General features: G+C 44.3%; 1 protein-coding gene across 1 annotated transcript in view; it reads left to right on the top strand.

Annotated features, from left to right (window-relative positions):
- The window catches only part of RPTOR (regulatory associated protein of MTOR complex 1), a 424190-nt gene that overhangs the window by 189080 nt on the left and 221147 nt on the right, over positions 1-13963 (top strand). The window contains exon 5 of the mRNA XM_017879553.1: positions 3460-3606. Coding sequence (XP_017735042.1) covers positions 3460-3606 — 147 coding nt within the window. The remainder of the gene's footprint in view (positions 1-3459; positions 3607-13963) is intronic.

The following is a 13963-nucleotide window of genomic DNA, read 5'->3' as shown; positions in this document are numbered from 1 at the left end:
CCGAGTAGCTGGGACTACAGGCGCCCGCCACCTCGCCCGGCTAGTTTTTTGTATTTTTTAGTAGAGACGGGGTTTCACCGTGTTAGCCAGGATGGTCTCGATCTCCTGACCTCGTGATCCGCCCGTCTCGGTCTCCCAAAGTGCTGGGATTACAGGCTTGAGCCACCGCGCCCGGCTTGTAATTTGCATTTCTAATCAGGAGCATGAAACTCAGAGTCGTTGATGATTCCTCTTTCTTCTGCGAATGGACTGTGTGTGTGTGTTGTCTGTTTGTTGTTGTTTCGTCCCTTTGTTGATCTGCAGCAGAAGTTTATATAAGACACATCTAAAAACTTCCCTGTCTTGTACTGTGTACCTCCTTTCTTTAAAATTGCTAGTCACTGATATGTGTCTTTATTGGAATTACAGATTTTTTATCTTACTGTATCAGTCAGTCTCAAGACTTAGTAGGTTTTGTGACTTGCTTAATTAAGGCCTTTCATATGCCAAAATAAATGAAATTTTTTTTGTGCTTTTACATTTAGGTTGTCAGTCCACTCTGATTGTGTGTGCATGCGTGCGTGTGTGTGTGTGTGTGTGTGTGTGTGTGTTCTCATATAGCAATACCAAATGGCGGGTTAGAGTTTCCAGCATCACTTATTGAATTGTTAATTCCTTCTTTGCAGATTTAAAATGCTGTCCTCGTTAGAGTTACACGTGTGTCTCTGTTTCTGGGCTCTCTCTTTTCTGTTGATTTGTTTGTCTCCCTCACTAATACCATCCTGTAATTACCATAGATTTATAGTATCTTTAATATCTGGCAGTGTGAGTCCCTATTCATTATTCTTTATTAATTTTTTTTTTACTCTTGTGCTTTTTTTTTTCCTCTGTACTCTATAATCATCTTGTGAAATTCCATTAATGGAAAAAACCCAGCAGATATTTTGATTAGACTTGCACTGACTGTTTGGATTCATTAGGCAAGAACTGACATCTCTCAAATCCTTCAGTGGGTTTATTTACAGAGAGCATTTCCAGGTGTTCTGTTACAGTGTAGTGATTATAAACAGTCCACCAAACGCAGACACTTTAACAACATTTTCGGTAGCGTGGAGTCCTGCCCATGATGTACATGTCTCCATACACCCCTCACACACCTGTGCTGTTGGTATCCTGCATCATCACGTCTGAGATATAACTTACGTCTGAGATGTAGCTTATGTCTGAAATGTAACTTTTATCTGCTTCTTTGCTGTGCACGGACAAAGCTTCTGCAGGCTGCCTCCGTGCCATACTTCCCCAGGCTTTGCTTGGTCTTCTGGCCTTCTGTCCCTTTCCTCTTGAGTTATAAACAATCCAGGCAGTGCCAGCGGCAGGATGCTGAGAAACAAGCTCACTTTTGCTGGGAGTTTGATTTTTGCCGATTTCTGGGAATTTGATTTCTGACACAGCTTCACTACTTGACACTCTTGATGTCCAAGGAAAGGTAAATAATGAACGTGTTCTGTGGAGAATTCCTTAAAAGTGTTAGCTTTGTGTGCAGATTGTAAGTGTTTCTCAGGTGAGATGAGAACATTCTTCTCTGCATTTACAGAATCACTAGTGTCTGTTCAAGGGCTGAACAGTACAGTGTGTTCGGAAAAATGTTTCGCTTAGCGGATTAGTGTTAGTAGGTTATTGTTCTGTGATTGAAATACATTTATACAGCCAAACTCACTTATACCCTTTAAGTATGATCTTTCAAAAGTCATCTCAATGACAAAGTGCTTATGGGCCTCTCTGAAATTAAAGGGACAGTGGCATGCAAATTGGAGGACCCGACCAACTCTTCAGAGCTCCCCTTCCTTGTAAATGAGGTGTGTGTTGTGTTATATAAACACAGAGATGAGACAGAGTAAAAGGACAAATGGAGACATGGAGTGACGAGCACATGTGTGAGGCAGCTGTGGATCCATGGAGGCCCCACGGTGGGAACTGAGACAGCTGTGAGACCCGTGGTGGGAGGCCCTGCAGTGGAAACTGAGGCAGCTGTGGATCCATGGAGGGAGGCCCCACAGTGGGAACTCAGACAGCTGTGGGTCCCTTGGAGGGAGGCACCATGGGGTACATGAGGGAGGCCCTTCAGTGGGAACTGAGACAGCTGTGGGGTCCATGGAGGGAGGCACCGTGGGGTACATGAGAGAGGCCCTTTGGTGGGAACTGAGACAGCTGTGGATCCATGGAGGGAGGCCCTGCAGTGGGAACTGAAACAGCTGTGAGACCCATGGAGGGAGGCCCTGCAGTGGAAACTGAGGCAGCTGTGGATCCATGGAGGGGGGGCCCTTTGNGCCCTTTGGTGGGAACTGAGACAGCTGTGGATCCATGGAGGGAGGCCCTGCAGTGGGAACTGAAACAGCTGTGAGACCCATGGAGGGAGGCCCTGCAGTGGAAACTGAGGCAGCTGTGGATCCATGGAGGGAGGCCCCACGGTGGGAACTCAGACAGCCGTGAGACCCATGGAGGGAGGTCCCATGGTGAGAACTGAGACAGCTGTGGGGTCCATGGAGGGAGGCACCGTGGGGTACATGAGGGAGGCCCTTTGGTGGGAACTGAGACAGCTGTGGATCCATGGAGGGAGGTCCCGCGGTGGGAACTGAGACAGCTGTGGGTCCTTGGAGGCAGGCACCATGGGGTACATGAGGGAGGCCCTTCAGTGGGAACTGAGACCGCTGTGGGTCCATCGAGGGAGACCCTGTGGTGGGAACTGAGGCAGCTGTGGTTCCATGGAGGGAGGTCCCCACAGTGGGAACTGAGACAGCTGTGGGGTCTATGGAGGGAGGTCCCACGGTGGGAACTGGGCTGTGGGGTCCATGCAGGGAGGCCCCACAGTGGCAACTGAGACAAGTTTAAGTAGTTGACCAGCAGCTGAACCCAGTGGCAGTTGCGGAGAAGCCTGGGGCTCGGGATGATGACTTCAGCAGCCACCGGGTGTGGGCACTACTGGAGTAAAGCAGCATCTGAGGAGATGTGGAGAAGTTCAGTTTGATGGTTTTTGTTTTTGTTTTTGGAGACTGAGTCTCTCTCTGTCGCCCAGGCTGGAGTACAACGGTGCCATCTTGGCTCACTATAACCTCCGCCTCCCAGGTTCAAGTGATTCTCCTGCCTCAGCCTCCCAAGTTGCTGGCTTTACAGGCGCCCTTCACCGCGTCTGGCTAATTTTGTATTTTTCGTAGAGACTGGGTTTCACCATGTTGGTCAGGCTGGTCTCGAACTCCTGACCTCAGGTGATCCGCCCGCCTCAGCCTCCCAAAGTGCTGGGATTACAGGTGTGAGCCACTGCACCTAGCCAGTTTGCTGTTTTTATAGTTTTGTATAAAGGCTAACTCAGCGTCTCTCCAGCAACCAGGCTCAATGTGTGTGCCTTTTGTGACGTGCAGTATTCACCAGCAGCCCTTATTCCTGAGATGCACACGTAACGAGTGCACTTTGTGTGTTTTCTAGAACTACACGCAGTACATCCCTCTGTCCATATATGACCTGCAGACATGGATGGGCAGCCCCTCGATCTTCGTCTATGACTGTTCCAATGCTGGCTTGATCGTCAAGTCCTTCAAGCAGTTCGCACTACAGCGGGAGCAGGAGCTGGAGGTGAGCGCTCTGGTGCTCGGAGAGCGGTGTGGGGTTTGCCTTTGTTTTCCCTAGGGTTGGGGTTTGGGTGGGGAGGTTGGGAGGTGTTGGACGTTCTCTGAATGGAGCAGGGCTCAGAATGCCAAGGGCAGGATGGCATATTCAATGCCGGGAGCTAGGGAGGCACTCAGCACACTTTTATTTTTGAAACATGTTCTGTTACAGCCCAGGCTGGAGTGCGGTGGTGCCATCTCCGGGCACTGCAGCGTCTGTCACCTGAGCCCAAGCAATCTTCCCTTCTCAGCCTTCGAGAGGTTGAGACTGCAGGTGCACGCCACACCGCCATGCCTAGCTAATTTTTGTAGTTTTTGTAGAGGTGGGGTTTCACCATGTTTCCCAGGCTGGTCTCAAACTCCTGAGCTCAAGCAGTGCATGTGCCTCAGCCTACAAAGTTCTGGGATTACAGGCTTGAGCCACTGTGCCCAGCCCAGTACAAACTTACAGGCTTATTTTTACATCTCATTTTACTCAATGTCATTTTTAATCCAAACATTAATTGATAACATTACTAGGGTCGATTTGTGCTCCAACAGTCTCTGCCTCCAAGATAAATGTGAAAATAAAGCAGACACGTTTATTTTAGGAGACATGGACCCACAGCTTCAGTTCCACGGTCTTCACTTCCACCAGTGCCTTTGTTACTGCCCCAGTTTCTTTTTCTGTTGTGTTAAAAAAAAAAAAAATCCCCGACAACCACTAAGCTAAAATGATAGAAAACAAACGAAAACAGCTGCCATTGGTAGCTCCCCCTTCAAAAAGCGGTGAGCCTCTGCACCGCTCTGATAATGAAGAGACATTTTGCTTGGTTGTTTTAATTAATATTTGATGTTTGAATTAAACAGTGAATTCTGAGGACAAATTGAAGAGGCAGTTTCAATTAAGAGGCCTCCATCTTGTGGCCTGCACAAGAGTGTCAGAATGAAACATTTTGCAGCCTCAGGGGGGTCATGCGTTCTGACTGGTTGCAGTATAAGAAATTCTCAATTTAGGAGCAAAAATGGTCTTGAGTATGTTTCCTCAAGCCTTTTTGAGTATATTCCATTTTAATGTATTATGTTTTCACATTTCATCAGAGGAAAATGCTGAAACAATCGGCAACAAAATTTGAAATTCTGTTTGGTAGACTTTCATGTTAATGTGTGTACAGTTGAATATTTTATATTTATTAAGTCTTTATGTGAGACACTGCAAAAGAGTGATTAAGTATAAGCGCTTTGTCCGTGAAAAAGGGTCCACACGCAACGCGTCTGTTTGTTTCTATGGTGAGGGAAGAAAGATCCAGGTTTGTGTGATCAGATTTTCCCCTTGCTTTTAGGCATTTCGTCTTGGCTTACCCAGGGGACAGGTTATCTAATGAGCATTAAGGAATTCAAAGCATTGAGAGGTAATTTATTTTTTCTTGCATCAAGTAATAAATATTGCCCCAAAAAAGGCAGATTTTACATTTATAATATGTAAATAAAAATGCCACAGAATCCTTCCTGAGCTCACCAGATTTATGGGCTGTAGAGTGGCTAAGGGAAAGACCAATCCATCAGCCTTAGTTAATTAAAACATGTTAAATGGAGACCCGCCCCCCTTTCAGCAGAAAACCAGCACCTCCAGCTCATGCATAATATCAAATGTTTGCATCCCAGCGCTTTGAGCATGTGCTCCGGCGGTACCATGTGTGCTCGCTGTATGTTGCCAGGGATTAATCAGCCTAAGACACTGTTCATTTCATCAAGTGTAACAGAAAAGATTCCCATGCATCTTTTTTTAGGGGAAAAAAATGTTTAATTGACTCATTCCACACGAACGAGATCAGATGAAAAATATGTTAACTGAGTTGGCAAATAGATGGCAAGACAACGCGATACCGTATGTCTTTAATTAGCTCTGATTTTTATCTTCGTTCTTTTCTTTAAATACAATGTAGATCAGTCTTATGTGTTTCTATTACACTTACTAATATTAGCTATTGTTCACTTGGTCTCTTACATAAACAGTGGAAATTAAAATGGTAAAATTAGCTCCTAGCTAATATCTTAATGTTCATTTTAGTCATTTTACTATCTGCTAGAGAAACAGCAATCCTGTGCAGCCTGTTAGGGTTTTTCTTTTAAAATATTTTTTGCCTCTTTACAGCTGGTCAAATTCTTCGTAAATTTACAATATGTTTTAATACTTTTTATTGTATGACATGTGAGCTGAAAGAAATTGACAGGTGAATGATTTGTTCTAGTGTTAAAGAACTGATTAAATGTAATGCAAGAAAATGGTTATTTGAACCAGAAAGCCTCCAAATAATAAACATTAACACAAACATGAATGACATAAATGTTAAGAGATGATGATCAGCTTTCATATTCTTAGTGGCACAGTGCTTGTCCTGGGACCAGGAGGTTTATTTATTGTGTACTTCTCTCTCAGGAGTGCCGTAGGTAGTGTAGAAGATGACTTCATGAAAGCACAGGTACAGTGTTGCACACACATCAGACCATCAGAGCCAGAAAATGGCATCTCTGTCACTCAGTAATCCTGCTTATATTTGTCATTGTGTCATATTTCTTTGTAATTTAAAAATTAAGGATAATATTCAAGTCTCTCCGCTTTCAGTCTTCTTTTATAAATATTTATTTTACCAAATTATTATATGCCATGGTTTGAAAAATCAAATAATACAGAAGGTTTATCATGAATAAAATAGTTCCTGGCCCCACACTTTCTCTGCTGAGAATCTGTGACCAAAGGCACCTCCTTTCCCTGTTTCCATTTCTAGTTCTTCCGGAGGGTGTCTGCTCTGTAGAGGACCTGCTGAGACCACTGCTTCTTGATTCGTCGATTTTAGGTTATCTGTGTGCTTTCTCTTAGGGTACAAACCAAGAACAGAGATGCCATTAAGTCCTGTTTAAAGAATGGAGAAACGGTGTGGAAGCCCGTTAGCAAAGAAGTCGATTACATGTAGATTCCATGCTGGTTTAAATTCTTATGTGTTATTTGTATTCAATAGTGAATTCTAAAGAGAAAATTCTAGATTGAAGAGGCTGCATCACTCACGACACCTTCTTGCTCCCCCCTTATTCCCTCTGTTGGGTTTCTCTATACTTTGTAACCTTTGCGGTTTTAAGTCATATCCTTATGCTTATATTTCCAGTTTTATCAGTAATGGGTCATTTATTCCATTTTCAAGGCTCTTAGCTTCCTTGTACTTTCTTCTCCCTTTTTTCTTTTACAGCTTCTGTTATCTGCACTTTTTGCGATTGTCTGTCGTTCTCTGACCCCGATTAACACCTCTGTGCTTGAGTGGAGATTGATTCTATAGGAAGACAAGCATTAAACCTTGTTACCTGATTATGGCCACATAAATATTGCTCACTTAGTGGCTAAATAGAGTACTGTGATTTCCATTTTATAACTGTTTTGTTTGTTTGCTTGTTTTCCTGGACATTTCCTATTTTCTTCTTGAATTATCTACCATGTTGCCACTTCCACCACTGATAGATCCGTAAGGAGAGCGGCAGAGCACAGAAGGCACCCTCTCCCCTCGTGTCTTCCAAGCTCTCCTGCCTCGCTCAGCCGATGGTGCCTATGGCCTCCTCCCCAGCGTCAGCTGGCTCCCCTTTGTAACTCTCCGGGATCCATCCCTGTGTCTAGATCCCACTTCTTCCCCTCTCTCGATTTTCTCCTTTGTTCTCCTAGAGGAAATCTTCAAGCACCACCCTAAGAAAGGATGTTTGGCGGTCTGAGACCGTCAGTATTTGAAGCAGTGGAAGTAATGAAAAATCTCATTACTGGGTTTTAGACAAATAGCAGTTTGTCTTTTTCACTAATAAGGTCTCTGAGGCAAATGATCGACTTTTCAGCAGTGCCCCTGGAGACCAGGCATCCTTGGCCAGCTGGGTTTATCCTCATGGTTGCGATATGCCCACCACATCTGCAGGTGTTCCATCTGCTTGGGAGGCAGGAGAAAATGGGGAAGGGGCAGTGCTGGCCACAGCTGTCTCTTTTATAAGGAAAGAACAGCCCGCCCTCTGTGTCTGTGGCTTCCACATCCTTGGAGTCAACTAACTGTGGCTCCAAGACATTCAGAAAAAAAAATTGCACTGTACTGAACATGTACACTTCTTCTCACCATGATTCCCTAAACAGTACAGTATAACAACTATGTTTACAGCATTCACATTGTAGTAGATGTTATAAGTAATCTAGAGATGATTTGAAGTACACCAAAATCTATGTGTAGGTTACATGCAAGCACCACACCATTTTTTATCTGTGCGTTGGCAGATTTTGGCATCTGTGGGGGTCTAAGAACCAATACCCTGGGAATATTGAGGGATGACTGCAACAAGCCGACTTCGCTTTAGACGAAGTTGGCCAGAGCCAGGTCACGCAGCACCCCAGCTGTGGTTGAGGGGTGGCTAAAGGGAGTGGACTTGGGGGTGTCTGTGAGATAATCCAATGAGGACCATCAGCCACATTGCCTGGGTAATGTCATCATTCTAACTACATCCATTATGGATAGCGTAGATATGGAATGTTAGGCAATTTTCAGTCTTCCAATGGTAGCATTATTACTAGCAGTGGATGAGTAGATGTTCTTGATAAGTCTGCCACCTCCATCCAGATAAACGCCATAAGAGGAATATTTATTGTCATCGTACACAGTATATGTATTGACTGAGTTAGAGAGAGAGAAAAAAGAGAATTCAAATGTTTTTGTAACAACTTTTATCTTGGATACTAAATCCTTAGCCTATAAACTAGAAAGGAAGGTGAAGTCTTAAAGACACAGATGCTCTTGGAAACAGAGCCCATGAAGTTTTGTCCATCAGTTTCTTCTAGTGGATATTTCTCAAGGGCAGTCACAACTCACCATCACTGAAGACGGCAGTCAAGCCCGGAGTGAAATCTAGGTGAGTTTCTCTTCTTTTTAATGGGAGGCCAGTAGCGAATTCGGTTGGTGGTAAAGACAATAATGCCTTTCTTCTGCTGGGACAGCACAGGCTTGACTGCTCCAGTAAGTCTTGTTCTGCATGTAGCCATCTTTGTTTGGTTTGGGGCTGGAGCATAGGCAAGTTCTTGGTGGGAGCCATGAAAATAGCCTGAGAATGACTTCTGGAGAACAGGTTGCTGTGTGTCAGAAGAGTCTTGTATGAAAGTTCAGCCCTGGCCGGTGTGGTGGCTCATGCCTATAATCCCAGCACTTTAGAAGGCCGAAGTGGGCAGATGGCTTGAGTCCAGGAGTTCAAGACCAGCCTGGGCAGCATAGCAAAACCCCATCTCTACAAAAAATACAAAAGTTAGCCAGCTGTAGTGACGTGCATGTGTCATCCCAGCTACTCTGGAGACCAAGGTGGAAGGGTCGCTTGAGCTCAGAGTTGGAGGCTGCAGTGAGCCGTGATTGTGCCACTGCATTGTGCCTGGGCAATAGCGTGAGACCCCCATCTCTTTAAAAAAAAAAAAAAGAAAGTTCAGCCCATGGATCACGGGCACAATTCACTTCTCCACTATTCCCCGACACTCTACAAGGCTTTTCTCAGGATGCTTCCGAGTAAATCATGTTTGTGTGGTGTCTCTAAACACGATTGTGTGGTCCAGTCCTGCCACCTCTAGCAGTACACTCCCAAAGCACAGAAACCTGTCAAACGGTCACTCACTGCCACGGCGAGAAGCTTGCTTGGGTCCACAGCATCCCTGAAGCTGCAGTGACTTAACTGCGGCCCCCCGGCCCCCAACCAATGTGAAAACCGATAGATGATACATTGGCTTCCTGCATTGATCCCCATAACTGAATTTTATGTGAAATAAATATTGTAATTCTGCCAAAAATGACTAACGTCTAGAATCTTCAAGTTTCCTCAAAAATATTAAATGCGTGTCTCACAGAACTAAGGTACTCACGTTCTGAAATCTTTGTCATTCCTTTGCTACTCCTGTAGATGCGCACACTGCATGCCTGGCATGGAATTCTGCAGCAAAAGGCAGTTCTCAGGCTGAAGGTTGTGATTGTAGTGATTGCTGAATACCATCAGTTCGTTCTTTGGGTACCTCTCCACAGGTGTGTTTCTTGATCACCGTTTCCTAAATGGGAGTTTGTGTGTGTGAGTTTGCAAATCTTCTCCGCGGACTTGCCATTGTCATGACATCTGTGATTCAGAGGAGGGATCTGCAGTGCCGATTCCACGGGAGCTCAGGCTCACCTGTGTTTCTCTTTCAAACGGTGATTTTCATAAGTGCTTCCCCTGTAATCTCATAGTTGGTTGTTTGTAGGCAGTAGGGACATGAGCTGTCATCTGTTATGTCACAACTGTATTAAGTGTTTCCTCTTTTCTAAGTTATCTCTGTTTCCTCCAGCATAATTTTTTTTCCTTTGGTTAATTTTGATTATTCTCTCTCATACTAGAGGTGTGTGATGATTTCATTGTTTCTCATATTTAAGAATGAAGAGAAGCTGCCCATCACTGCGTGTCTGTGTCAGGAAGCGTTGGCCAGAGGGCTTTGCTCGATGGGAAGTAGGGGACGCTGTCTGCTGCGCTGGGGACTCACTGACGCCCCCACGCTGAGGTCTTTATTTCTCTGGGCTCTAAATGACCACACTAGCTGCCTTTAATTTTCCCCAGATACGTCAGTAACTCTAGAGGAAAAAAACTCCACCACCACCCTGAGTGCTTTCTGGGGAGGGTGGTGGTGGAGGATCATTGCAGGACACCTGGCTTCAGGCACACAGGTGAGACGTTGGCTGTCCTGATGGCAGGTCTTCAGGTAACCCATGCCTTCCAGCCCACACCACTCCAGGCTTGGGCACGGGGGCCGCCTTCCCATTTCCCTTCTCTGCATGCATTCTAGACACTTTCGATTCTTCTTCTTTTTTTTTTTTTTTGAGACGGAGTCTTGCTGTGCCGCCCAGGCTGGAGTGCAGTGGCCAGATCTCAGCTCACTGCAAGCTCCACCTCCCGGGTTTACGCCTTTCTCCTGCCTCAGCCTCCAGAGTAGCTGGGACTACAGGTGCCCGCCACCTCGCCCGGCTAGTTTTTTGTATTTTTTTAGTAGAGACGGGGTTTCACCATGTTAGCCAGGATGGTCTCGATCTCCTGACCTCGTGATCCGCCCGCCTCGGCCTTCCAAAGTGCTGGGATTACAGGCTTGAGCCACTGCGCCCGGCCTCAATTCCTCTTTTTAACAAAAGTTGGCCAAAGTCATTTTACATACCTTATAGTTTATTTATAGTAAGCTGTAAGAACCCATACTTGTGAAGGTTTTCAAAATGTTAGAATATCTGCTCCCTGGTGTGAAGAAATGTGTCACGTAGTTGAAGCACATATATTCATTCTCTCTGTCTCTGTCATACACACACACACACACACACACACACACACACACTCCACCACCACAACCGAAGAGAAACATTTTTCATTTAGCAGAAATGCTGCCATTTCCACTGTCTATGGCAGAAGGGGAGTTCATCCAAAACATACAGTAGAAACCCCTTTAATTGGAATCCACAGAACGACCATCCACAAAGCCCCGCTGGGGAGAATGAAGCCACTGTGAGAGGTTAAGAGGATGGTGGGGCAGGGCTGGTGCTGGGAGTGGACCGGCAAGCTGACTTGCCGATCAGAAAGGAAATAGGTCACAGGAAAAGGAGGGGAAATACAGGCTCATGGAAGATGAGATCCACACCTGCCAGTGGGTGCTGGGAGGGCAGCCCCGCAGGGAGCAGGCAGCAGGAGCTGCCCAGCCTGGCCCCGTGTACCTGGCAGGCCTCGGGCTGTGGACACCCTCGCCTTTGGTTTGTGTGACGTCTCACAGTTGGTGGGACATTTGTGCCGTTTCATCCATCTTCAGTCTGCGCAGCTGAGCTGAATGTGACCGCCAAAGCTTTTGCTGCTTCTCTGTGCCCATGCACCATCCCTTTCTGTGGTTTGCATGGGGAGATAAAGGTCTTTTCTGTTGGCACCTTTCACAACTCCCAGTCCTAGAATTTGGAGGCTTCAGTAAAAAGAAAAGTGATTTCTCTGCATAAAAGATTTAAGAACCCTTACTGCTGATGATCTTAAATGAAGTTCACAGACACAGCAAAGCGTATCATTAGCACAGACAACTTCCAGAGTGCAGCTGAAGTTCTCCTTTCTTCACAAACGCTTTGCCGAGCCTGAAATCTTCCTCAGCTGACCTAATACAGCAATCTCCTGCACAGCGGCCTTGACAACGATGCGTTGTGTTGTAGCCTCTCCTCTACTGTCGTCAGCTTACTTTCCATCTGTTACGTAAACCTGTCAGGAATACCTCACGTTAAATTGATGCTCAGGAAGGATCTGTAGATTTGACTTGATAAATACATATTTGAATAAACTACCTTTAGTTGTCTTCTTTAGATGTATCTATGATGCATTAAATATATTTGATCTTTAATTGATTTGTATGAAATGTGACAAGAAACAAAGAAAACTTGATTAGCCTTAATTCATGAATACAATATACTATTTGCACTTGTCACAAAACTGGGAGCTTTCCCCAAATTCTTAGAGTTTAACCTTTTTTCCCCCTAATTTCATCTGTTTAAAAGTATTATCTGAAATTGCTTGATATTCTGGATCACAGCTGATGGCCAGCACTATGGGATGCAGAATGGGACACTGTGATCCCAGCAGGATCCATCTGCCTGGCCCTGCTTGCTGTCGCAGGAACACTTCTGCACCCAACACTGAGGCCGAGGGGGCTCACCCTGCCCCGACACTGAGGCAGATGTCTTTCACAAGGGATCCTGATGGCACAGGGCAGTGGAGTTTCTGGCTGAAGGTGGAGCCTCATGAGAGGAGAGGGGCAAATGGAAAGTAAGTGCTTTCACTGAACACTGAGGTCAGAAACACGGAAGAGGTGTTCATTCTCACCCATCCTCTCCAGCATCACACGATAAGCCCGTTTGCGCAGAAGGCAAGGGCAGGAAACAGGCATAGAGATCAGAAAAGAAGAAGTTAGACCATCTTTTCTTGAAGATGAAGTGATCACCCGTGTTGAAATGTCAGCCGTAAGTATCACCGTGGGATTTACAGAACACTCCATCCAACAGCAGCCAATACACACACTTTTCCAGTGTCCGTGGAACATTCATCAAGGTCGGTCATAAAATAAACCTCAACAAGTTTTAAACAACACAGAATGTGTTCTTTAACCACAAGAGAATCAGCTACACGTCAATAAACACAAGAGAAAAATCTATGAAAAAAATTAAACAATTTTTCTAAATAATGTATTTCTAAATAAGTATTTCTAAATAATGGGTCAGAAGCCTCAAGGGAAAATTTAAAAAAATATATAGAATTAGATGAAAACAGATGAAATTATTGAATTTCATAATGAAATTCATAATGAAAATAGATGAAATTATAGAAATTAGATGAAAATAGAATATACAACATATCTGTATTTATAGGATGCAGATAAAGCAGTATTGAAAGAGAAATTTATAGCACTAAATTTATAGCACTAAAATGCTTAGGTTAGAAAAGAGGAAAGATATCAAATTATTAATATAAATTCCTGCCTCAAGATATTGGAAGAGTAAAATAAACCAGAAGCAGTCGGAAGAAAGGAAATGATAAGGAGCAGAAATCATTGAAATTGAAAACAGAAAAACAGTGGAGAAATATCAAAAGCTGATTCTCAGAAAAAATCAATGAAATGGATGCATTCCTAGCAGTACTAACAAAATAGAAGAATCAAGAGGGAGGTGGGAAGATCTCTACAGATCTTGCAGCCACTCAAAGAATAATGAACAACTTTACACTCTTAAATTCAGCAACTAAGAGGGAACGGAGCAATTCCTCGAAAACTCCCAGCTGTCAAAATTCAACCAATTGCCTGTTCTGAGTATTATCTGTTCAGCATTAGATAATCTGAATAATCCTAGAATCATGAAAGAAATTGAATTTGTCGTTTAATTCTAATTGTCTGAAACATAAATCTCCAGGCATACATGGTTTCACTGGAGACTGTTGCCAAACATTTAAAAAGAACAAGCTCTTCCAGAAGATAGAAGGGTTGGGAACACATTTCAATTCATTTTATGAGGCCATTATTATCCTAATGCCAAAACCAGACACACCGTTCACAAAGAAAATAAAAAACAGCAAACCAGTATCTGTCACAAACTTAGATGCCGAAATCCTCAAATACAATAATAGCAAATCAGTTCTAGCAATTTATAAAAGGAATTATATACTGTGACTTAGTGGGAATTTTTTACAGCTGTAGAAGTCTAGCTCAGTGTTTAAAAATTAATTAATGTACTTCGTAGCAACAGACTAAAGATGAAAAATCATACGATCCTATC

Source organism: Rhinopithecus bieti, unplaced genomic scaffold (genome assembly GCF_001698545.2).
Source record: "Rhinopithecus bieti isolate Rb0 unplaced genomic scaffold, ASM169854v2 scaffold_9899, whole genome shotgun sequence".
In the NCBI taxonomy this organism is placed as follows: Eukaryota; Metazoa; Chordata; class Mammalia; order Primates; family Cercopithecidae; genus Rhinopithecus; species Rhinopithecus bieti.
Note: the sequence above shows the minus strand (reverse complement) of the source record. Positions and strands in the feature narration are given on the sequence as shown.